The sequence below is a fragment of the Trachemys scripta genome, chromosome 2, assembly GCF_013100865.1.
Source record: "Trachemys scripta elegans isolate TJP31775 chromosome 2, CAS_Tse_1.0, whole genome shotgun sequence".
Lineage (NCBI taxonomy): Eukaryota > Metazoa > Chordata > Testudines > Emydidae > Trachemys > Trachemys scripta.
Genome location: NC_048299.1, coordinates 141121188 through 141144536, shown reverse-complemented (window position 1 = coordinate 141144536; position 23349 = coordinate 141121188). Strand labels below are relative to the sequence as shown.

General features: G+C 57.1%; 1 protein-coding gene across 1 annotated transcript; it reads left to right on the top strand.

The window, feature by feature from the left end:
* The first annotated feature begins 7157 nt into the window (after positions 1 to 7157).
* On the top strand, positions 7158 to 18282 carry VAMP5 (vesicle associated membrane protein 5). The gene is made up of 3 exons (XM_034761627.1): positions 7158 to 7363; positions 14706 to 14843; positions 15182 to 18282. Exons 1-3 carry the CDS (start codon positions 7361 to 7363, stop codon positions 15404 to 15406), a joined length of 366 nt encoding a protein of 121 aa, XP_034617518.1. The 5' UTR covers positions 7158 to 7360; the 3' UTR covers positions 15407 to 18282.
* The last annotated feature ends 5067 nt before the right edge of the window (positions 18283 to 23349 follow it).

Below are 23349 nucleotides of genomic sequence, written 5' to 3'. Positions count from 1 at the left end.
GTGGGGCAGGGCGCAGCGTTCCCTCCTGGGACTGCTTCACCCAAGGCAGAATCTCAATGGTGACAGTGCAGGCGGATAACTAGAGAGAGACGCCCAGCGTTTGTCTCTGCCTTGTTGAGGAGCCCCCTTAGTGTTCACCACAGCCCCGCCCTGTGGGATATGACACCTGTATGAAGCGAGGACCCAGCCCTGCCCCACCCCAACCCTTTGCATGGGCAGAAGCCCCTCCCACAGCCAGTGGGTTATTGCTCTTTGTTGTCCCTGATTCCCGCTGCCGGAGAGATGTAAAGCATCTGCTTGGGCATAGGCCAGGCTGGGAGGGGGCCGTGGTGACCAGCACCAGCGAGTGTCCCCTTCCTCCAGCCGCTTTGTGGTGAAGATGGGGCTGGAGGTTGGAGGAGGCAGATTTCAGAGCTATCCCTGCCCATGCTGCGACCCCAGCCCCATGCTTCACGGGCTTCTCCCCACCTTAGCATTTCCCATACAGAAACCATAGCCGATGCTATTCCATCCCCTGTGAATGGGCTGATCCCATGGTGGGGATCTGGGGGGGGGGGGGTGCTGCGGGACACATCATCCATGGCACTGGGTCCCCCCAGCCCTGTGGGGCTGCAGCCAGTGCCTGAGGCTGTCACCACTGCCCACATGGGTGAAGTTGGCAAGGGCAGCTGGTGAAGGCTGATGTTGCCCTGACTGCCCAGGGGCCACATGCTGTAGCCAATGGAGGGGAGATTACTGGGTGATCTTCCCCTCCCCCCCCCCACACACAGGGAAAGGGGATCCCTTGGCCCAAAGCCCAGGCCCCTAGCACTTGAGCTTCAGGAGCCTTGCCTTTTACTGGCCCCTTGTCCACTCTGGGCTCAGCCACTAGAAGGTACCGTCACCGATTCCCCATGCAGCACCCACCCAGGAGCCATTCCCGGACAATCCCCTGGCCAGGGGTAACCAGATTCTGCTGAGCAGAGAGATGTGGCTGCCTCTCTGCCTCGGTTGGCTATTGGAGAATCCCCTTTAGCCATTTGGGGCTATGACACACAGGAGAGCAGACCTGATTCCACCCAGCAGAGGGCAGTAACAGCTATTGGTTTTAATGTTTGATCAAGGGCTCAAATCCAATGAGGGATACTTAAAAGAACCAAACAAATGCGAAAAATTAAACAAGCTCCTCCTAGAGGTAGCAACCTGTTCAGCTAATGAGACACCAGCTCGAAGCAATTCCATCACTGGCACAAACTTCCATTGGCTGGTCAGAGATCTTGAGGACCGGGCGTGTCTGTGAACAGATGGACCCTTTTGTGGCTGGGCCATGCCCTCTGCTCCCCTGCCATGGCTCTGTTCTGTTTCACACCAGCATGTGTTAACATGTGGAACTCCCTGCCCCAGGGTGTCCCTGAGGCCAGAAGCTCAGCAGTGTTTGAGGGCAGGCTGAGACATTGAGCTGGTGATGAGAGCTGCCGGGGGGACCTCAGAGACTTCTAACCTGTTACGCTGAGTCCTGCCTCAGGATATGAGCTAGCCCCCGGCTGGTGGGATGGCGAAACCCCCTCCATAGGCAGGTGACACCACAATGGCCTTAGGCCATGGACTTCCTGCCCGTTCCTCAGCAGCAGCTGGAACTGGCTGCTGTGGGAGCCAGGATACCAGGCACGATCTGCTAGTGGGGCAGCTGGCTCCGAGGCTGGGCTTCCGCTCCTGGATGGGGCTGTGGGAGCTCTGTGTTCCCCTATGCAGCTGCCCACGGCACTGAGATGCTGGCTTCTGTGCCAGAGCCGGCCCGGGCAGCCGGGGTGGGTGGCACAGACAATGTGCAGTGTGTGGGGAACAGCTCGCGTTCCCTGCTTGGGCCTCAGCTCTGGGCGGGTGCCACGGAGGCTGGGCTAAGGCCTTGTCTGATGGCTCAGGGAGGCAGGGAGTAGAGGGGGGTTGGCAGCTCCTGGCCACTGGGAGGATGGTGGGAGCATCTGCCGCCATGTGGGCACTGCCAGGTGGCTCCCAGCCGCAGGCACTGGCTGCAGCGCCTCAGGGCTGGGGAGGCCGGTGCCACCTGGTCCCTGCCAGGGCAGAGATGCGATGAGCCAAAGGGACTGGCGCCAGCACTATTCAGCTGGGTTTACACTGCTGCAGCCCAGCTCTGCCACCCCATCCCCGCTGGGTCTACCCCCTTCAGTGCCAGCACGATTCCCACCCCCACCCCCTGATCTATCCCCTCTGCAGCCCCAGCACTGGCCCTGGCCTCCCTCACTCGATCCACCCCCGGATCTACCTGCCCCCATGCAGTTACACCCTGAAATGGGTAAAATCCTGGGCACTTTGTTCAGTGCCCCTCCCCCCGCATCCCAGTTACCCCAGTGTTACACCAATAAAAACTAGCAGGATCTTATTAAAGGGGACAAGATAAAGATGCCACATTTATTATGATAACAATTTGATTTATGACCAATAACTAATATCTTAATCCTTATACACACACATTATACCTATTACCTATACACACACACACACACACACATCCATCAGATGTTCTGCAGCTGCTGCATAGTTACCAGTCCTGCTTGAGTCTGTGGCTTGAGTTTGCAGCTTGGGTTCGTAGCTTGTGGCGGCTAACTGGCCAGGAAAGCCGGGCATAAGGACGAGCTGGGTCTCTGTTGGGCATGCACCGATGCCCTTCCATGTTGGCAGTAGAATGTTACCCAACTCCAAAGTTTTCCATCTCACCCATCCTTTTTGTAGGCTTTAGTTTGAATCCAGAGTCAATAGGTCTTGCTGTGTCAGGCTGCCTCCAGGTTTGGTGATTGATCACCTGTCAATTGCAGACATGACTTTCCAGCCTCAGACCGGGCTTTGATCTTCCTTCTATTGTACCTTTTCTTTTTAGGGTGGATTCTTCTTACTTTCAGCTTTGGGCTGCATTCCCAAGCAACCCGACTCCAAGAAGACCCGGTCCCGGCGCGCCGGGGGCCGCTACCGGCCTCACACCGTCCACGGGCCGGACCCCACCCGTTTACCTCTTAACGGTTTCACGCCCTCTTGAACTCTTCTTACTTTGTTAGGGCTCTTGTCTGCATCTTCAGCTGTTGGTGTTTGAACTCTATTTAATCAGGACAGGCTGGGGCTGGAGGTTGACTCCATCATCCATACATACCTCATTCACACATCTAAACTAAACTAATAAGATTACAGCAGGGTTTGCAAAAATTAAGGTTGCAGCAAGCCCTTACAAAATGGAGTAAGCGTTTTAAAATGGGGTTTGAATTACAATATGGCAAACAGTGAACAGAAGTTACAATATAGACAAGTCTAATGGATGGCAAACAGTGAACAGAAGTTACACTGTAGGCAAGTGTAATAAATGGTGAACAGAAATTACAATCCTGAAACAGTGCAAGTCTCAGTGATTTAAGCAGGAATTGGATTGATAGTGAAACTTACAAAGGCAGCTGACTGAACAGCTATGGCTCTTAACAAGCATCTTAATTGTTAATTAGCCAGTTATTGGGGTAACCGGTTTTATGAATGAATATTGTTTCATTCATAAAACTTTACTTATGAAGTTACATTAATAAAGTAAACGATTAAAAACAATTTAATTCATCAGTCCTACACCAGCCACAACCCTGCCCCCCTCCCCTCAACTCTTCCCTGGGCCCAGGAGAAGGGAGCAGCTAACAACAGACTCCAATACCTACAAGTCCCCCCCCGACCCGGCAGGCTCCCCACCACAGTCCGTCTGCCCTGCACACCCTCATCTCATGCTGCAAGCCATCGGGTGGGACTCGCGCATTCTGGGCCTGGGCCAGCACCTGACCATTCTTTGTCACTCAGCCGGTGCTGCCTTGTGTGGAAATCTGCTGCCTGGAGCCCTGGGGAATGGGACGCGGGGGGGGGGGGGTGCATGCTTGTCAGCGCCACCCATAGACCAGGTCTCATCACTGATCAGGTGCCACACACCCAAGCTGCCACTGGCCTAGCCCATGCCCAGTTCTTGCTGCTATCATCAGCCCCTGCCATGTCATGGAATTCGATCTACAGTGAACTAGTGAACAGCTCCAATTACACAGTGAACATTAGGTTTCAGAGTTAACATGGGGGAGGGGAATGGGGCCTGCACAGTAGCTGCCTGCAGACTCAGGGACCCATGGCTGCATCAGTTCTGCTCAAGTCACTTTCTGCCGGCTCTTTACACCACCACGGCTAGAGCCTTAATTACTGTGTAACGAAAGCTGAAGCCTTGGCCCCAGCTCCATGAGCCTGAAAGCCGGCCCAGGCTGACTGAGACCAGCTCTAGACAATCCGGGCACCGGTTCCCACCCCACCCACCTTCCCAGCGCAGAGCCCTGTGCTAGCCCCCGCAGGAACTGTGCAGCAGCTGCGCCATCACAGCGTAAGAAGGGAAGTGTGCAACTCCCCAGCCATCACCCCGGCCCCCAGGAGCTGAGAGGCCTCGTTAGAGCCCACTTCCCATTAGGTAATTAAACGGTAAACAACCGTCACGCTGGGGCAGGGCGATCCCAAGTGCAACAGCTGGGGCTCAGTGGATTTGGCACCAGTGACGGATTTGCCCCATCTCAGGTGTAACTGTGCCAAAGCCACAGGGCTGACACCAACGTTCCTGCCATTGGCCCAGTGGGTTATGGGTGTTTGAAACCCCCCCTCCCACCATTCCCTGTGCCACCAGTGGGAACCCCACACCACAGAGCTGGGATCCTGCAATACATGACAGCGGAAATGAGCAATGCACCCCGCTCTCGTTAACCCAGTGGGCTGGTGTGGGGATACAATGCACTTCCCTGGTGTGAATGCTCAAATGCCACTTCTGTGTGTTGGCAAGGCGTTAGTGCGCCCCCTGCAGCATGACCTGAGACATGGCCAGTGCTTCAGGCAGAGCTCACCGCACTGGGCGATTCTGGAGAGATCCACCCATCTTCTCCTCCTGGTTTCTGGCAGTCAGAGGTTTAGGTCGCCCTGAGCATGGGGTTGTGGCTCTGATCATCCTGGCTAATAGCCATTGAGGGACCTAGCCTCTGTGAACTTATCTCATTCTTTTTTGAATCCAGTTATACTTTTGGCCTTCACAACATCCCCTGGCAAGGAGTTCCACAGATTAATTGTGTGAAGAAGTACTTCGTCTTGTTTGTATTAACCTGCAGCTTCTTAATTTCATCGGGTGGCCCTTGGTTTTTGTATTGTGGGAAAGGGTAAATAACACATCTCCAGTCACTTGTCCCACATCCTTTGTGGGCGTATGTGTCTCTAGCCCATCCCCCATATTTGTCTCTTTTCTAAGCTGAACAGCTCTGAACTTTGCACTCTCGCCGCATAGGGAAGCTGTTCCACACCCTTGACCATCTTTGTTCCCCTTCTCTGACTCTTTGCCAGCTCCACTCTATCCTTTTGGAGCTGGGGCGACCAGCACTGGGCACAGGATTCCAGGGGTGGGCGCACCAGGGATTGATGTGGGGGGTGTGATAACTTTTGTCTTATTTTCTATCCCTGTGCTAGTAGTTCCTAGTTGTCTTTCTCCTCACTGCTGGGAACTGAGCTGGAGTTTTAGCCCCATGACTCCAGTCTCCTTCTTGAGCTAGATTCCATCTCTGTGGAGTTGGGCTTGTTTCCCCCAAGGTGCATTACTTTGCACCTCAACATGTTGAATTTCAGTCCCGTGGCCAGGGAGATCCCCCGGAATTCAGCTGTTTTGAACAATATTAGTTCACAGGCAAATGTTGCCACTTCACTGATCACGCCCTTTTCCAGATCATTAATGAATTTGTTAAACAGCCCAGTCTGGGGGGACCCTGCCATTCACCTCCTGCCCTTTGTTTCCTATCTAACAGCTACTGATCCAGGGCCTTCCCTCTTTCCCTGACTGCTTTGTGTCCTCCAGAGCCTTTGGCGAGGCACTTGGACTGGAAGAGTGAAAGGGGGGGCTTTTCGTGCAGTGAGATACCAGAAATTGACACCTCCCCCCCCATGCAACCTGCCCCCCGAGAAGCCAGGTGGGGCAGCAGTGGCCTGTAGTAACTGACGCGCAGTGTTTTCTGTGCGCTGCTCCCTCTGCCACATGCCGCGGAGAAGGCCACACACCCTGCCCTCACCTTCCTGCTTCCCCGGCGCTGGCCTGGGAGTCCAGCGTTCACCTGGGCACATGGAAAGAAACTAACGAGCCGGTTGGAAACTGTGAGCAATTCCCAGGAGTGGCAATTAAATACAAAGCAGCATTTGCCACCTGCTTCTCCCCAGAGCCAGGGTCAGGCTCTCTCCTCCCAGATCCCTGCCCATCTCTCTACCCCACCCCCAAATGTCCCTCGCAGCCTCCCCTTCTGAGCTCCCTTCCAACCTGCAGCCAGCGGGCCCCTGCTGCATACAGCTTACACTGGCAGTGCCCCAGGCTCAGGGAAGAATCCCTCTGGGGTTCATGACAGCTGAGCCCTGCATTCACACCCAAAGGTGCTGCAGGAGCAAATCAGGGCTGGGGGCTAAACATCCTCTCCCCGAATTAGGCCTGTCTTGAGCTCCCATCCACGGATCTCCAAGCAGTTCACTAAAGGAGGGGTCATTATCCCCATATTGCAGAAAGGGAAACTAGAGTGACCAGATGTCCCGATTTTATAGGGACAGTCCTTGTTTTTGGGTCTTTTTCTTATATAGGCTCCTATTACCCCCCATCTCCTGTCCTGATTTTTCACACTTGCTCTCTGGTCACCCTAAGGGAAACTGAGGCACAGTGAGGGGTGGGGACTTGGCCAAGATCACCCAGCAGGGCAGCGGCAGAGCCAGATATGGAACCCAGCCCACGCACTGCCCTGCCCATCACCCAGAGACGTCCACCTCTGCCGCTGCTGATCTGGCCCCTTCCTGCCCTGCCAGATTCACTCCAGAATAGATTTAGGACAGGCATGCAAGTGAAAAGACTAGAAGGAAAGAGAGAGAGGCTGAGAGCCCAGCGCCCAACACTGCCCCCTGGTGTGACTCCGGAGTGACCCAGTGTGGGACCTTGGTGTGACTCCGGAGTGACCCAGTGTGGGACCTTGGTGTGACTCCGGAGTGACGCCGCCAGGACGGCAGGGAGAAGTGCGCTGCGGACTGGGCTGAGCCGGCTCCAGGGCGTTCCTTGGCTTTCTGGGCAGGCGCTTCTCGTGGCCCTGCCCCTCTCGGCCCCCCGCCCGCCCCGCCCTCCCCTCTCCAGTGGCTGCTGTGGGGCAGGCTGGGAGGCAGCCGCCTGGGACCCCCAGTCCACAGCTGGGAAAGCCCCGACTGCCCGGCAGCGCCCAGGGCCCCGGAGCAACTGGTGGAGTCGGACCCCCCGGCGTAGCAGGACCCCGGCCCGGGCAGAGCGGATCGGGGCTTCCCGAGAGCCGGCGCCATGGTGAGCGGCGGAGGGCGCGGGCGGCCGCGGGCAGCAGTTTCGGTTTCTATACGCGGGGACTCCGGTACCCTGCCCACGGCCCTGCGGGGTCACGGGGCTCCGGTCTGAGCCCCGGGCGCGGGGGGGCCGGTGTGCCGCTGGCCCGGGGGGGCACATGGTGCTGTTCAGTGCCTGACACCCCCCACCCGAGTTCGGTGCCGCCTCCCGCCCCCCCCCCAACTGAGCTTTGTGCCCTCCTCTATCTCCCCCTGTTTTCCTCCCTGCTTGTGGCAACCCCTGCTGCTCTCCGGTCGCCTGCCCCGCCACAGTCGCTTTCCTGCCCAGCAGAGGTGTAGCGAGCGCCCTCTGTACCCTCCGACCGGAGGGGGCCCCGCAAGGAAGGGGGCCCCTAAAAGTGGCAAAATAAACACCGCATTCCAGTTTCTGCATTGTAAGGGGCCCCGCCCGGACATATGTTGGAGGGGGGCACCGTTAGGAGGGGGCCACGTTCTTTGTTGCTACGGCCCTGCTGCCCAGCCCCTCCCGGACGCCGGACCGGGTGAATCAGAAACCAAAGGCCACATCCTGATCCCAGCTCCAGGCAACCCTTTGTCCCCATCGAGTCAATCGTTTACCAGTTAATCGGAGTCAGCAGAGGCTTTGTGTACACACAGCCACCCCGGGACAACCTGTGCTGAGATCTTAAACCAGGGCAGTTTTGCTGGGCTATCCACCAAGCGCTACACCAGTTCTTCTGCTGTCGCCCCTAGGAGGGTTTAGGTACAACCTCCTGGGCTTTCCATCAGTAGATCTCACAGTGCTTTACTAAGCAGGTCGGTGTCCTTACCCCATTTTACCAGTGGGGAAAACTGAGGCACACAGCAGGGAAGAGACATGCCCAAAGTCACTCAGAACTTCAGTGGCAGAGCTGGGACTAGACCTCAGGTCTCCCACATGCCAGTCCTGTGCTCTGCCTCATGGGTTATACACTCTATGTGGACGTGTGGATTTTGGTGTAAAGGGGCTTGCTCTGGTTTAGTTTATGTCTCTTCAGTGCTAAGCCAAGAAAAGACCCTTGCACTGAAGTGGGGAATTAGCCCGGTGTCACTAAATGTCTTTGTGTGGCCAAGCCCTCAGCCTTGTGTCTCAACCTTGCCAGGTGGCCTGGCCCCTGATACCTGAGCTCGGTGCTTCTCCCTCCCATGCCCCCCCAGACCTTATTCGATGTACAAATAGATATAAATAAATATCTCCGCAACCCCCTCCCATTTCCTCTAAAAGAAAGAGTAAAAAGTGTCGGTGGGGCCACTGCTGAGCCGATCGACCTGCTGTGTGTGTGGAGGGGCTGGCAGAGATTCTTTGCCCTGGCAGGCTCAGGGTTTGTGGAGCAAGATTTTGTTTGCTTGAGGTCGTTTCTAGAGGAAAGTGGCGGTGTCCCTGCAGGGAGCTCGCCGGGGGGGAAAGCAGCTGATCCATGCTAGCTGTGCTGGTCAGTTTCCCCGGGGAGACAGCCCTCGGCTGTACCGGTGTAAGGCTCCCATCGCTCCTGCGCTGTGGGGTCGTGCTGCTCTGAGGGCACCATCCCAGCTGACGCCTCAAGGCCTTGTCCTAAGCTAAGAGTCTGCCCAGCTGTCGGCCTCCGTTTATCTCTGTGCGAAAGCACCAGCTCTTGTGACAGGCTCGCCAGCGTCACGGCACCACGACGTGTCTCGGGAGGGCTTTCACTTCGCCCTGCTTCCCAAGAGCTGTGCTGCCTGCAGGCCCACTGAGGCTGCCAGGCCGCCCCTCCCTTCGCAGGGTCCCCCCGGGACGAGCACACCCACAGCACGCCTGGGCTGCTGGGGCCCTGATGTGGTTGCAACTGTAGTGTGGACAAGCCCAGAGATTTCCCCCTTGTGGCTCTGTAGCATCTCTGGGCCCGACAGATCGGGGAGTTTGCCCAGCAGCTGCTCACAGGTATGGGGAGAGATTGCTGGTGCAGGGACCCGTGGGTGGCAGCTTGCCTGTGCCTAAGCTCCCTTTGCAAACCCCTTCCCCAGGGGTCAGGGAGCCTGAGTGCGCCCCAGATGTAGGGGTCAGGCCCCCTGGATCTCCCGTAGTGACCCCCAGCTGTTGGGGCAGATCCTGGGGAGGCCTGTGGTTCTGTCTCACCCACTCTGATGCATGGAAGAAGGGCCTTCAAAGGCCATGCTGGTGCATGTGACAGTTCCTACAGGGTTAATCTGCTTTGGCAGGCAGCCGGTCCTGGCCCCAGCCCCTCCTGGGGGAGATGAGGAAGGGCCTGTGGAGTGGAGGGTCTGTGGGGAGCGGGGTCTGGCAGCTCTCCTCTGAGGAAGGGCTGGGCTATTGCTCCGTACCCGCCTTGGTGTTCCAGATGTGGCATTGTGTGGCCAGCCTGGGCGAGCCAGCTGTGTGATGTGCACCAGCCAGGGGTCTGGCCCGTGAACTCCAGCCACTGTGCACTGGGCTGTAAATACTGCGCCCGGGTCTCTCGGAGGCACCCGCCCCCCTCCCTCGCAGGGAGATGGGTGTTTGTCTGCGGGCTGCAGGGCCCGATCCTGGGAACCAGCAGGGCAGCTCCACCAAACAGCCCAGGCTCAGTCCCCTCCTCCCCCCACCCCCTCTCTGCAAAAGGCAACAGGAAACCTCGGTGCAGAGAGGCCCGCGTCTTGGTTTCAACTCCGGGGCCCCGCCCTCCCCCCCCCCCCCCCCCCATTGCAAAAGGCTCAGCTTTAGCCCCCGGCTGGGTGGGCGATGGCAGATGGGATCCCGGAAGCCTGGCCCTGGGATGTGGGTAGATAGCGTGCTCCTGTGGCTAAGGAGCTTCGTTTCCTTTAGCACTGCAGAGAGGAACTGGGGCTGTGGGAACTGTCCCCCCCTCCCCACGCCTCAGTTGCTTCCACTTTTAAAGCCTTGTTCCACCCCAAGTGGCAGCCATGCGCTGGCCGACCTCATCTAGGCAGGGGCATTTGCCATCTGCTGTGCCCACCAGCACTGTTAATCCCCCGGTGCCCAGGAGCCCAGACTGAGACTGGGGCCTCCGTGGGGCTGGGTGTTGCCGGGCCTTAAGCCAAAGAACGGGGAGGGACAGGAGCAAGCAGGCTGGCCCTGGCTGCCTCCTGGGGGGCTCAGCCTAGCCCAGGGCTGCTGGACATCCTGCTGGGGGGAGGGAGAGGGCTGGTGTGTGGAATTTAAATTATTCAAGGCTCCCTGGGGACGTGCTGCTCTGAGCAGCCATCACAGGACTTGGCGCTTTCCCACCGGACTGTGCTGGCAGGCAGGACTCCTGGGTTCTATTCCCGGCTCTGCCTCTCTGGGTGACTTCAGGCAAGTCCCTCCCCTGCTCCTGGCCTCGGTTTCCCCATGTGTGATGCGGGATCAGGATCCCGAGCCACTGGGATGAGCCCTGTTAGATCGGCGGTGCTGGTGTCAGTGCCAAGGGCTCTGAGCTTCACAAAGAGATTCACACGGTGGCCTGGCAGATCAGGGGCTGGACTGGGCCTCAGGAGAGCCAGGTGAATTCCTGGCTCTGCACAGATGCTGGTCCAGTCACTGAATTGCTCTAGGCCTCAGTTTCCCCATTTGTGAAAGAGGGATAATGGCCCTTTGTCTCTATTCTCTGATGAGGCTCTTGGGGGCAGGGGGTGTCTCTGGCTGTGTCTAGCCAGCACCTGTATGGTGGGCTGCCCATCTCAGCTGGGGCCTCTACCTGCTACCGTAATACTCCTAATAAAGCAACATCCCCAGTGCCCACCCGAGATCGGTGGGTTGGGGTTTGCTGCCAGCCTGGGGGTCTGTTTGACCTGGTTGTGAGCCGAGCAGGGACGATGGGACTGACCGAGAGCAGGGTGGAGAAAGACCCTGCCTGACAAAGGGGGTTCTGCCCACTGGCTGCACCCACTCCCTGGGGAGCATAGCCCCCCGCACATGGGAGTTTATCTGTTGTTCTGCCCCACTGCAGGGAATGGGGAAAGGCGGCTTGTTCTGCCCCTCAGGCTGCCGGGGGCCCTGCTGCTCAGGGCAGGTCGTGCCCCTTCCCGTCCCCTGGGCTGCGAGGGGCTGGTGCTGCTCCGCTGAGAGGACACCCCAGGGTGGGGGCTGCAGGGCAGGGAGTCTCCAAGGAGCCAAGCACCTGCAGTAGCCTGGAAAGTCACACCCCAGGCTCCCCAAGAAATACAGCCCCCCCCCCCAACTGATTCCCTCATTGGTATGTGGGGCTCTGAACCCACCTGCCTGCGTCAGCACGGGCTCAGCACATGCCACTAGCCCCGTATTTCCTCTGCTCCGAAACCCCCTTCGATCCTCCTGTCTCAGCCCCCGCTGCGATCCGCCCCAGATCTGCCTTGCCGCCTAACGGGCTATTACCACTGCATGGAGAGGGGTGTTTATTCCAGTCACACCTAGAAACCCTGCCCGAGATCGTCGGGCCGGGCGCTGGCCAGACCCCGCCCGAGATCAGGGCCCCCTTGTACCGGATGTTGCCCAGACCCCACCCGAGATCAGGGCCCCGTCGTGCCGGGCGCTGCCCAGATCCCCAGAGACTCTCCTTGCCCCAGAGAGCTTGGTCTGACTGGATGGAAGGAGGAAGGATCCCATTGCAGGTTGGGTGCTGAGGCCCAGCCAGATGCAGTGACTGGTCTGTGGTCACGTGGGGGGTCCACGGCAGAGCCAGGAACTGAACCCATCTTGTAGGGCCCCCGGTCCAGCCCACGCTGGCAGCGCTGGGAATTCCCTACCCTGGTGACTTGTTTTTCCAGCTCTCGCTGCCTCCAGGCATCAATCAAAGGAGCCCGGAACAAACAATAGTGACATGGCTGATTCCCGTAAACCCTCCCTCCCCGCCCCCGGCCCAGAGACTGGGACGCGCTCCAGCAGCCAGACGTCCCGACACCTCGGTCCCCCACAGGAAATGTCCCCTGGCCCAGTGCTGGCGCCAGGCCATGGCCTATGAGAAAGGCTGGGACCAAATTAGCATGGGGTGTCTCGGCGCCCCAGACTCGTGGGGGTGACCCCGGGGCAGGGGTGGGCAGGAGGAACCCTGAGCATTGTCCTCAGCTGAGCAGAGCGGGCAAGGAGAGAGAGAGGCTTGGGGGGGGGAAATGAGGACTGGGTTGGGGTCAGCCATGGCTGGGGCGAAGGGAGGGGGGCACTGTCCCTGAGCTAATCCCACAGCATGGGCGAATGCAACCCCAATTCCAGCCCCCACACTCCAACCCTCGCACACCCAGTCCCTGCCCTCCGCACCCCAACCCCTGCACACAGTACCCCAACCCCCGCATGCCCAGTCCCTGCCCTCCACACCCCAACCCCTGCACACAGTACCCCAACCCCCGCATGCCCAGTCCCTGTGCACCCCAACCCCCGCACCCTGTACCCCAACCCCCGCACCCTATACCCCAACTCCTAACCCCCCAATTCCTGCTCTCTGCACCCCAACCCCTGCACGCCGTACCCTAACATCTGCACGTCCAGTCTCTGCCCTCCGCACCCCAACCCCTGCATCCTGTACCCCAACTCCTAACCCCCAATCCCTGCGGTCCACACCCCATCCCCTGCATGGCGTACCCCAACTCCGTACCCCCACACCCCAACCTCCGCACTCCGTACCCAACTCCTAACCACCCTGTCCCTGCCCTCCGCACCCCAAGCCCTGCATGCTGCACCCCAATCCCAGCACCCAGTGAGAGGGATACGTTAGCCCAGCCCCCCCCACAGTGAGATGGTGAGAATAGGGGGGTCTGGCTGGGGGGCAGGAGACAGCCCCATGCCTGTTCTCCTTGGGGGGCTACGCAGCAGGTGCTAGGAGATGGGCACCTGTGGGGAGCTATTAGCTGGGGGTTTTCCAGCTCGGGGACCAGGGGGCTGAGAGCAGCAGGGTCCTTTGTGTGGTGTCATCTTCAGCATCCATTACTGAGCCTTTGAGGGGCTGCGGACATGTGCATTGGCCATGCTGGGAGGAGTGGGATCTGTTGGGTAGAGCGGGGTTGGGGCAGGGAGCCAGGACTCTTGGGTTCTAGCCCCACCTCTGGGAGGGGAGAGGGGTGCAGTAATCACAGCAGTGGGACTGGGCACACAGATCCTACCCTGCTCCATGCAGCAGAGCGCTCCCTGACTGCAAGGGGACAGCGCCCCATCCTGAGCCCCACAGCCCGTTCCCTGCAGTATGCTGTGCATTTCCGTGAAAGTCTCGCCTCCGAAGCCCAGCTGTTGCTGGTTGCACTGAGATCTTAGCTTCCGGCCCCGCATCCTGCAATCACTGAAGGATTTTTCCTCCACTGTTCCCCTTTCCTGCTGGAGTTGGCTCAGTGCACTTGTCCCACCCAGCGATCACAGACTGGCTCAGGCGTCTCCACCCTTTGATTGGGGTCTGGTCTGATTCCTTTTACCTCTTTGTGGAAAGAATATTTCCCTCGGGGGTTTGAATCCCGCCAGCCCAGGAGCCAGGAACATCGCTCCAGGAATTGTGGAGGTCAGAGGGCATCCGCTTGTCTGCTCCGAGAATTTATCCTTGTGGTTATTTCCTGCTCTGGCCACCCAGTCCTCCATGAGTAACCCACGCAGGATGTGCCAGAGAGAGTGTGCTCTGATCAGCACCTCTCAGCCAGGGGCTGCACCCTCCCCAGCACAGAGCAAATGAGGCCTCTTGGGCATGATGTGTCTCGAAGTTAAGGAGAAATGAATCAAGAAAGAACATAAGTAAAGTCTCCACAGACACAATCCTGCTGTGGTCTCTGCAGCTGGCATGGCCCTGAGGGATCTGAAGATGCAGGGCACAAGAGACCACAGGCAGAGCTAAATACAATATGCTGCCCTATGGGGAGGAGGGAGCCCTCCCCCACCTACCCCTGGGCTTTCAAAATCATTCCCTCCATGGACCACAAGGGAAGGCTGGGCTGGTTCCTAAGCCCACTGTACGAACTGGTCCCTGGACCAGCTGCTGTTGTGCCTGGGATTAACCCATCTGTTCCCAAACTGTGGATCAAAGGGTTCCGGGGGGGTTGTTGGTCTCCAGCTATGGAGGGGCAGATGGGCCAAGGCCGAGTGGCACTGTGACCATGTGCGCCAGGTCGTGACGCCCGGAGTGGGGAGCTGCCACTGCCTGGGTGAGTGCAGAGTGGGATCTTCCCGCAGCCCAGGGGAGTAAGAGATGAGCCCAGGGGGCACAGCTTGGCAAAGTTCAGGAAACAGTGAGTTAAGCCTTAGAACAAATGAGCTCCCCCTAGCCCCCAGGACCTGCTCCTGCCGTCCTGAAGGCCAAAAGGGGCCCCCAATGTGACATTGGGTTCACACCACCAATCCTCCCAGCAGCTGGCCCAGACAGCTGAAGCCAGCCTTCCTGTGTTTAACCCTGTCCTCCCCACAGGTGGAGGAGAAGCTGGAGCAATGCCAGAAGGAGACAGAGGAGGTGACTCAGATTATGCTGGTCAACTATTCCAAGGTGCTGGACCGGGAGGCCAAGCTCAGCACCCTGGACGACAGAGCAGATGAGCTCCGCAACATGGTACGCTGGGGGGGTGAGGAGAGGGAGCAATTGGGGAGGGGGGGGGGCCTGCTTGTGCACCATCACTTTCCTGGGGGAACGAATCCAAGACCCACGGGTGTGCAAATGGGCTCCCAGTGCGGGGCCAAAAGGAGAATTCCCATTAGCAATACGGGCCCCATGACACACAGCTGCCTGGTTCCGACTCTGGCCAGCAGGGGGCAATAATGAAACCGGCGTTACAAGTGGCAGCCATACAGGGATTGAGCGGAGGGAAGCTGAAGCCTGGGGCGAGTTCCTTGGGCCTGGGGGCGGGTCCCCGGCCACCCCTTGACAACTCTTGCTTTGTTTCCTCCTAGAGCTCTACCTTTAGCAGGACGACGAAGACGGTGGCACAGAAGAAGCGCTGGGAGAACAGGAAGTATAAGATATTCCTGGCGGTGGTAGTGGTGGTCGTGGTGTTGATCATCCTGGCCGTGGTTCTATGGCTGTCGCTGCGTGGGGCCGGGAACCAGGCCGCTGAGAACCGGGCCTCCGAGAACCAGGCCACCAAGAGCCAGGTCACCATCACGCAGGCTGACTGAGGGAAGGAGACAACCCAGTGCCCTCTCTGCTAGGGACACAGGTGCCCTGGGCTCAGTGCAATATGGACATCGTGCGCATGGAGACTGCAGGGGCTGCCACTGGAGCTGGGGCTTTTCTTTAGCTATTTGGAAAGGCCCCTTTGCAGATGGGTCACAACACTGGGAAACAGTATCGACAGTCCAGCTCCAGGGAGCAACCCTTCTGCAGACTAAATAATCCCAGTTCCCTCAGCCTCTCCTCATAAGACATGTGCTCCAGCCCCCTAATCACTTTCGTTGCCCTCCGCTGGACTCTTTCCAATTTTTCCACATCCTTCTTGTAGTGAGGGGCCCAAAACTGGACACAGTACTCCAGATGTCGAATAGAGGGGAATGATCATGTCCCTCGATTTGCTGGCAGTGCCCCTACTTATACAGCCCAGGGCTCAAGAGCAACCCTACAGTAACAAACCAGTGTGTGCAGCCGAGCTCTGACATACATCCCCCAATAACAACCCATTGGGATCAGCCCCAGCAACCCTACAATAATGCATGCAGTCCCTGGGAAGGGACCCCAGCCAGGGAGAAGGCCCCTGCGTTAGGTTTCCTGGCAGGTCAGGTAGATGAACGCTCACAAGTGCCTTAAGCTTTAGTTACAATAATGGGGGTGCGGGGGAGAGGTTTGCAGACAGTTGTACTTTAGCTTAGTTGTGCTAAAACCACTCGACCTGGTTTTAAGACCGGTCCCCAGATCTGTTTAAAGCTCTTGCTGCCCTCCGCCGCAGCCTTTCGCACCAGCCCCAGCACTGCTGTGGGCAGGTCAGTAAAGGCAGATTGTTTGTAAAATGTCCGTGTTTGTGGGTCGATATGGCTGCCGGGGAGGGACAAATGGGGATGGACAGAGAGACGGATAAACCGATAGAGTCTCCACCATCTTCCCTACCTCTTTGTCTGCTGGCCTCACATGGCTGGCTTGATTTCCCCACCTCCTAGAGCTCTCTGCTCACAGCAGCAATCTGTGCCCAGGGGTGCCCATCCCTTCCCATTGTTCCCCCAACTCCCCACCACTCCAGAGTCAAGTTGGATCTCCAGGTTAAGCTGAGACACACACCACATCCTTTATGCCTGTAACTGTAATGGTTCAAAAAAGAACTAGATAAGCTTATGGAGGATAGGTCCATCAATGGCTATTAGCCAGGATGGGCAGGGATGGTGTCCCTAGCCTCTGTTTGCCAGAAGCTGGGAATGGGTGACAGGGGATGGATCACTTGATGATTCCCTGTTCTGTTCATTCCCTGTGGGGAACCTGGCATTGGCCACTGTCGGCAGACAGGATACTGGGCTAGATGGACTTTTGGTCTGACCCAGTCTGGCCGCTCTAATGTTCTTAGAGTCAGACCCAGACGCTTGCAGCGAAGGTGTGCTCGGAGCACAGGTCGGCACGCTCCTTTGCCATCATGCCTATAACAAACTCAACAGCAGTTACGTTGTGGGTGTGCTGAGCCCATGGCTGAGTGGAAATAGCCACTTGTGGTTTCCTGGTGCTCCTGGTCCGTCTCCCACTGTTTGTCTCATCTCGTATGTAGATTAACTCTTTGGAGCAGAACAATTTGTGTAGTGGGGGTGCTGAGAGCCAGTGAGCCAAACTAAACCCTGCACCCCCAGCACCTATGAGCAAGGCCCCTCTGTTGGCTCTGGGTCTGTACAGCTACCAGAACAATGGGGTCTTGCTCCATGAGGGAGGCTCCTAGGTGCTACCAAAATATACGTAGCATGATGGGTCCTGGTCCAGGACTTGGGTCCCTGGGCATTACTGTAATACACTTCATAAATAACCTACTGTGCCCAGCACAATGGGTAGTGTTTGGGATGTGGGCACCTGTCTGCTAAGAACTGGGCTGAGACCTGCCAACTCCAGAGCCACCAGAGACCTGCCAGCCATTCCCACCCTGGGCTCAGTGGCGTAGCCAGGTTCTAACATCGGGGGGAGTGAACACACACAAAAAGGCGCCACCTCACATCAAATTACCAATTACATCCACTCCCTCCCACTTCCTGCCCCCCTCAGAACTCCAACACCTGCCCGCTCCTTGTCCCTTGACTGCCCCCTCCTGAGACCCCACCACCGTAACTGCCCCCCTAGGACCCTACCTCCTACCTGTCCTCTGACTGCCCCGTCCCCAGACAGACCCCCAGGACTTCCATGCCTATCCAACCACTCCCCGCCCCTGACAGGAACCACCGAGACACACCCCGTAATCCAAAGTGGGGGGGGCGAGGGACCACACACAGCTCCTGCCATTGAAGGTACATAGGCAGCTGCTTCTGCCGTAGCACCTGGCTTTAGTGTTTAGCCAGAAGCCTTTGCGAGCAGGCAGAGGGATACTGCTAAGAGTCTGGTACAAACAGACCTAGCAGAGACCACAACAGTAGCACTGCCTCTTCCCAGCACAGAGCCCATAAACAAGAGAGGCAGAGCCGTGCTTAATAGAGTGCATGGGGTGGGGAGGGAGTACAGACAAAGGGATGGGGCATGGAGAAAAACTGCAGAGAGAGAGAGAAGGAGAAAGTGAGGAAGAAGGAGAAGCCAGGAGGCTGTGTCTCTGGAGGGAAGCCCTGCGGGAGGGGCATTCAGATGCAGCATGTTAATGAGACCCTTGCAAACACAAGGGAAAGAAGCAGGGAAGGGATTGTGTCTGGGCAGAGGACAAGCAGGGCTACTCACTCAGTCTCCCCTGTGGCATTGGGTAGCAGGGCCCAGGAAATTAAAATCTCTTAACCACACAGAATTGTTAACTGCTCCCACATCCTTTTGTGCCATGGCTGTAAACTTAGAAGAGCTTAAGCTGTGAGATGCATGAACTTCCTCAATAAATCTCTCTTGTGCGGTGCCTCAAGCAGGTTTGCATTGCAGATGAAAAGCCCAGCAGAGAAAGCTTGCAACTTTCCCAGCTCTTTCAGCAATGTTTGGGGCCTTTGAATCACTCGGGATGCATTTTCTAGCCCCTCTCCACATCCCCACCCCCAGAAAGTCCCCACCCCACCATCCAACCCTTTCCCTGTTCCCTAGGGTGACCAGACAGCAAGTGTGAAAAATCGGGATGGAGGTGGGGGGTAATAGGAGCCTATATAAGAAAAAGACCCAAAAATCGGGACTGTCCCTATAAAATCGGGACATCTGGTCACCCTACTGCTCCCTGACTGCCCCCCGGGACTCCCCTTACCACCATGCAGCTCCAGCCGCTGGCTGCCCCTGGAGCCAAAGTTAAACATGCTGCCAGCACACAGCCCTTCCCCCGTGGCGTGCTGAGGCAGGGAGGGAGGAGGGAGTCTGGCTGCTGGAGGCCCAATGGGAGTGGCTCAACTCGGCCCAGGCAGCCAATTAGCAGTGCCGCACTCTGCATGGGAGGAAAGGGGAGGGAGGGGAATCACGGACCTTTTCTACTAAGGCCTTGGCTACACTTGCAGCTGTGCAGCGCTGTGAGTTAAACCTGTCTTCATGCAGCTGAGTAGGGAAAGCGCTGCAGTCTGTCCACATTGACAGCTGCCCAGCACACTGTCGTGGCCGCATGTGCGGGAATTGCAGCACTATTGGGAGCGGTGCATTATGGGCAGCTATCCCACAGAGCACCTCTTCCCAGTCTGGCGCTGTGGGTTGTGCGAAGAGGGTGTGGGTGCGGGGGATTCTGGGTCCTGTCCCAAGGCCCCGTGATGCATCGCTTTGCATCCCAGAAATCCCTTTGTTTCTGGCCACCTTTGGCGCCATCTTTCAATGGTTTCTGTGCAGCGCGATCTTTCTGTGGGAAACGGAGCCAAAACTGCTGAGGCATATGCTGACGAGTCTCGCCAGCACGTCACATTTGGCTGTCGAACTATTCCTTAAGATCCAAAGTGACAGTGAGGGTGAGGAGTCCGACGATGCTATCGAGCCGCATAACGCGTACAACACGAAATTGCTTGTGGCATTCACAGACATGCTCAGCACCGTGGAACACCGCTTTTGGGCTCAGGAAACAAGCACCGAGTGGTGGGATCACATTGTCATGGAAGTCTGGGATGACGAGCAGTGGCTGCAGAACTTTCGGATGAGAAAAGCCATTTTCATGGGACTGTGTGAGGAGCTTGCCCCCACCCTGCGGCGCAAGGACACGAGATTGAGAGCTGCCCTGCCAGTGGAGAAGCGGGTGGCTATTGCAATCTGGAAGCTGGCAACTCCAGACAGCTACCGGTCGGTCGCAAACCAGTTTGGAGTGGGAAAGTTGACCGTTGGAATCGTGTTGATGCAAGTTTGCAAGGCCATTAATCGCATCCTACTCAGAAGAACCATGACTCTGGGTAATGTGTAGGACATAATGGATGGCTTTGCACAAATGGGTTTCCCTAACTGTGGAGGGGCGATAGATGGGACGCACATTCCTATTCTGGCACCACCCCACCTAGGATCCGAGTACGTTAATCAGAAGGGGTATTTCTGTATGGTTCTCCAGGCGCTTGTGGATCACTGTGGGCGTTTCATTGACATTAACACAGGCTGGCCCAGAAAGGTGCATGACGCACGCATCTTTTGGAACACTTGGCTGTTCAGGAAGCTGCAGGCTGGGACTTTTTTCCCAGAGCGGAAGATCCCAGTAGGGGAAGTTGAAATGCCCATTGTGATCCTTGGAGATCCCGCTTACCCGCTAATGCCGTGGCTCATAAAACCCTACACAGGGAGCCTTGACAGCAGCAAGGAACGGTTCAACTACAGGCTGAGTCGGTGCCGAATGACTGTGGAGTATGCCTTTGGCCGTTTAAAGGGCCGCTGGCGATCTCTGTATGGGAAGCTGGACTTGGCCGAAAACAGCATCCTCGCGGTTATATCCGCGTGCTGTACCCTCCATAATATTTGTGAAGGGAAGGGTGAAAGCTTCACTCAGGCATGGTCCTCCAAGGTTCAACACCTGGAGGCTGAATTTGCACAGCCAGAGAGCAGGACTATAATAGGGGCCCAGAGTGGGGCTGCAAGGATTAGGGATGTCTTGAGGGAGCAATTTGAGGCTGAGAACCAGCAGTGATATCTGGTGCCCTGCACGGGAGTGAAGTGCAGTAGTTCCAATCTTTAGGAATCAGTGTTTGCTAAGCAGACTTGCAGTGCCTGTTTATTTCCTGGGCTAAGGAATCTTTTACTCTATGCAATAATAAAGAATGTTTTCAAAGCCAAAAAATCCATTTATTGACAAGAAAATTTATTTATTGAAAAGAAACACAGTTGCTTGGGAATCAGAAAGGGCAAGGGGGTGGAGTGGGGAATGGTACAATCACAGATTCGCGTATGTCCTGTCTGGTGGGCTGTGCAGTGAGTGCTGCACTTTAGGACAGCTATACTGCATGGTGATGGGGGTTGAGTGCAGAGGGTAAGGGTCGTGGTTTTCAGGGCTGGGTGGTGAAGATACTGGTGTTGGAGGCAGCTGGTGGCGTGAAGAACCCGGAAGTTGGGTTGGAGGTAACAGTGGGGCACAAGGGAAAGAGTTTTGGGACAAGGGCTGTGTGTGTGTGGGGGGGCGTTTGCGGTACTGCTCCTTCTGCATGGCTACAAGCTCCTGGATAGCATCTGCTTGGCGCTCCAGGATGCTTATGAGCCGATCAGTGCTTTGCTGCCGGTGCGCGGTGCTTTGCCGCCGGTGGGCTGCGTTTTCCTGGCGGATCCTGCTTTCTCTCTCCCTCCAGTTCTGTGCTTTTTCATTCTCTTTAATAGATTGCCGCATGACTTCTTGCAGCATGTCTTCTTTGGTTTTTCGTGGTCTCTTCCTGAGTCTTTGTAGTCTCTGAGCAGGCGATAAGAAGGACGGCTGAGGTCTCAAAGTTGTTGCAGCTGTATAGGCAAAATGCAACATTTAACAGAGGCAGCATTGTTTATACCAGGCAGAGTAATGATTTCCCCCGCACTTAAGGAGGGCACACACAGGGTCTACACAATAGCATAATTTTCCCGTCCCAAACCGAGCACACGTATCCCACGGGAGCCTCAAAATGGTGAGTAAGGGGGACTGTGTTTCAGGGCTGTACTGTCCTCTGGGTTTCTGTGCCTTGGGGAGAGCCAACAGCTTCAGGGGGCACCTACACTGAACACTGTCCCAACATTTTCCACGGGAGTTCATCCTGAATGATATCTCGCTGCTGAGGGTGACCTGGGAAGCAAGGGAGGGTCTTCTACTGCAATGCAGCTTCTGCCCTGGCCCATATGCAGCTTGCCTGTGTGCAGCAATGGTCCCCCCGCCCCTCGCGGCACAGTGGCGCGGACACGTTAGTCTGGCTGGGACAAGGACCACGGTGGCTCTCCCGATAAACCTGCGCAAGGGCATTGCACAAGTTCTGGATGAGACATTCGAAGAGATTACCGAGGCCGATTACCGCGATGTGATAAACCCCATCAATGCACTATTCCGCATCTAGGCATGCATGCCTAACCCTCCTCTCCCAAAGAGCCCGCACCGAAAAAATTCCTTCCAGCAAAAAAAAACACTTACCGGGAACCTGCTCTTCTGTTTGTCCTCCACCAAGTGCCGGCCGCTGCGACTGGCTACCTTCCTCCTGGATCGAGAAGAGCTCCTGGCTGCATGCCTCCAGGGATTCCAGGGTGTCTCCATCAGCCCCACCACCCTCACTCCCGTTTTCCTCCTCCTCCTCCTCCCACCCCAGCTCTGAAGTGTCCATGGAGGTGCTCAGAGTGGAGGTGGGGTTAACCCCAAGTATCGCATCCAGCTCTTTGTAGAATCGGCAGGTCGCGGGGGGAGCACCCGAGCGTCCGTTTGCGTTGCGGGCTTTGCGGTAGGCACTCCGCAGCTCCTTCACTTTAATCCTGCACTGCAGGGCGTCCTGGTCATGGCCCCTTTCCATCATGTCCTTTGATACCTTCCTGAAGGTATCATAATTCCTACGGCTGGAGCCCAGCTGGGACTGGACAGCTTCTTCCCTCAAACACTGATGAGGGCCAGCAACTCATCATTGCTCCATGCTGGGGCTTGCTTGACGCATGGAGGCATGGTCACCTGGAAAGATTCACTGATAGCACTCCACACCACGCAGGGCTGAGCAAACAGGAAGGGGATTTTTAAAATTCCCGGGATATGTCAAGGGCGGGTCACATGGTTGGTTACCTGAGGCCAGGGCAGTAGAGTTTGAACTGATGACCAGAGTGGCTAGAACAGGCATTGTGGGATACTGCTGAATACTTCTGGAGGCCAGTCACAGCACATTGGGTGGCCACACTGGCGCCACAGTGCTGCAGCGGCGGCGCAATTCACAGTATTCCTCTCGGGGAGGTGGAGTACATGCAGCGCTGCAGCCACGGAGATACAGCGCTGTAAGTGCCTTGCCAGTGTGGACGGGGAGTGAGTTACAGCGCTGGGGGAGGCTTTACAGCGCTGTAACTTGCAAGTGTAGCCAAGGCCTAAGGCTCCATGTGCTCAGTGGGGGAGCAGCCGCTCCCTCTGCTCCCCCCCCCAGCTATGCTACTGCCTGGGCTGGACTGGAACCAGTGACCTAGAGGCAAATGTCTCTAAAAGCTCATGGCTGATCTCCAGAGCTTCCTGGTAGCTCAGCGGTTCTGCAGGCGACACCTCACCGGTCTCTCTTTAGGAAGAATGGGCATTGCTCATTGCTGAGCAGAAATTCCATCCCGTTGGTCTTACTGAGCCCAGGGGGCATGATTCCTGCCATGGTTATAACCTGTTTTGGAAGGATGGAGTGGGGGCAGGGGCATTCCTCACCACCAATGGCAGGACCTGTTTCCCGAGTCCCTGATAACACTGAAGACAATTATCCTGAATGACCCCACGACCGGCTGTGAGCTTCCCCAAAGCAGTGCCTCGCCCCCTCCCCTTGCAGGCTGAGTGCCCCCCCAGGGCATCACCTCCCTCCCCCCAGTCTGTGAGCACCCCCAGGGCAGTGCCTGCAGCCCCCCCCAGTTGTGAGCACCCACAGGA

What these genes read in the sequence shown, in the direction of transcription:
- VAMP5 (XM_034761627.1), top strand. An exon ending in CAGATGAGCTCCGCAACATG is followed by an intron (nt 14,844 to 15,181) that starts GTACGCTGGGGG and finishes GTTTCCTCCTAG; the next exon opens with AGCTCTACCTTTAGCAGGAC.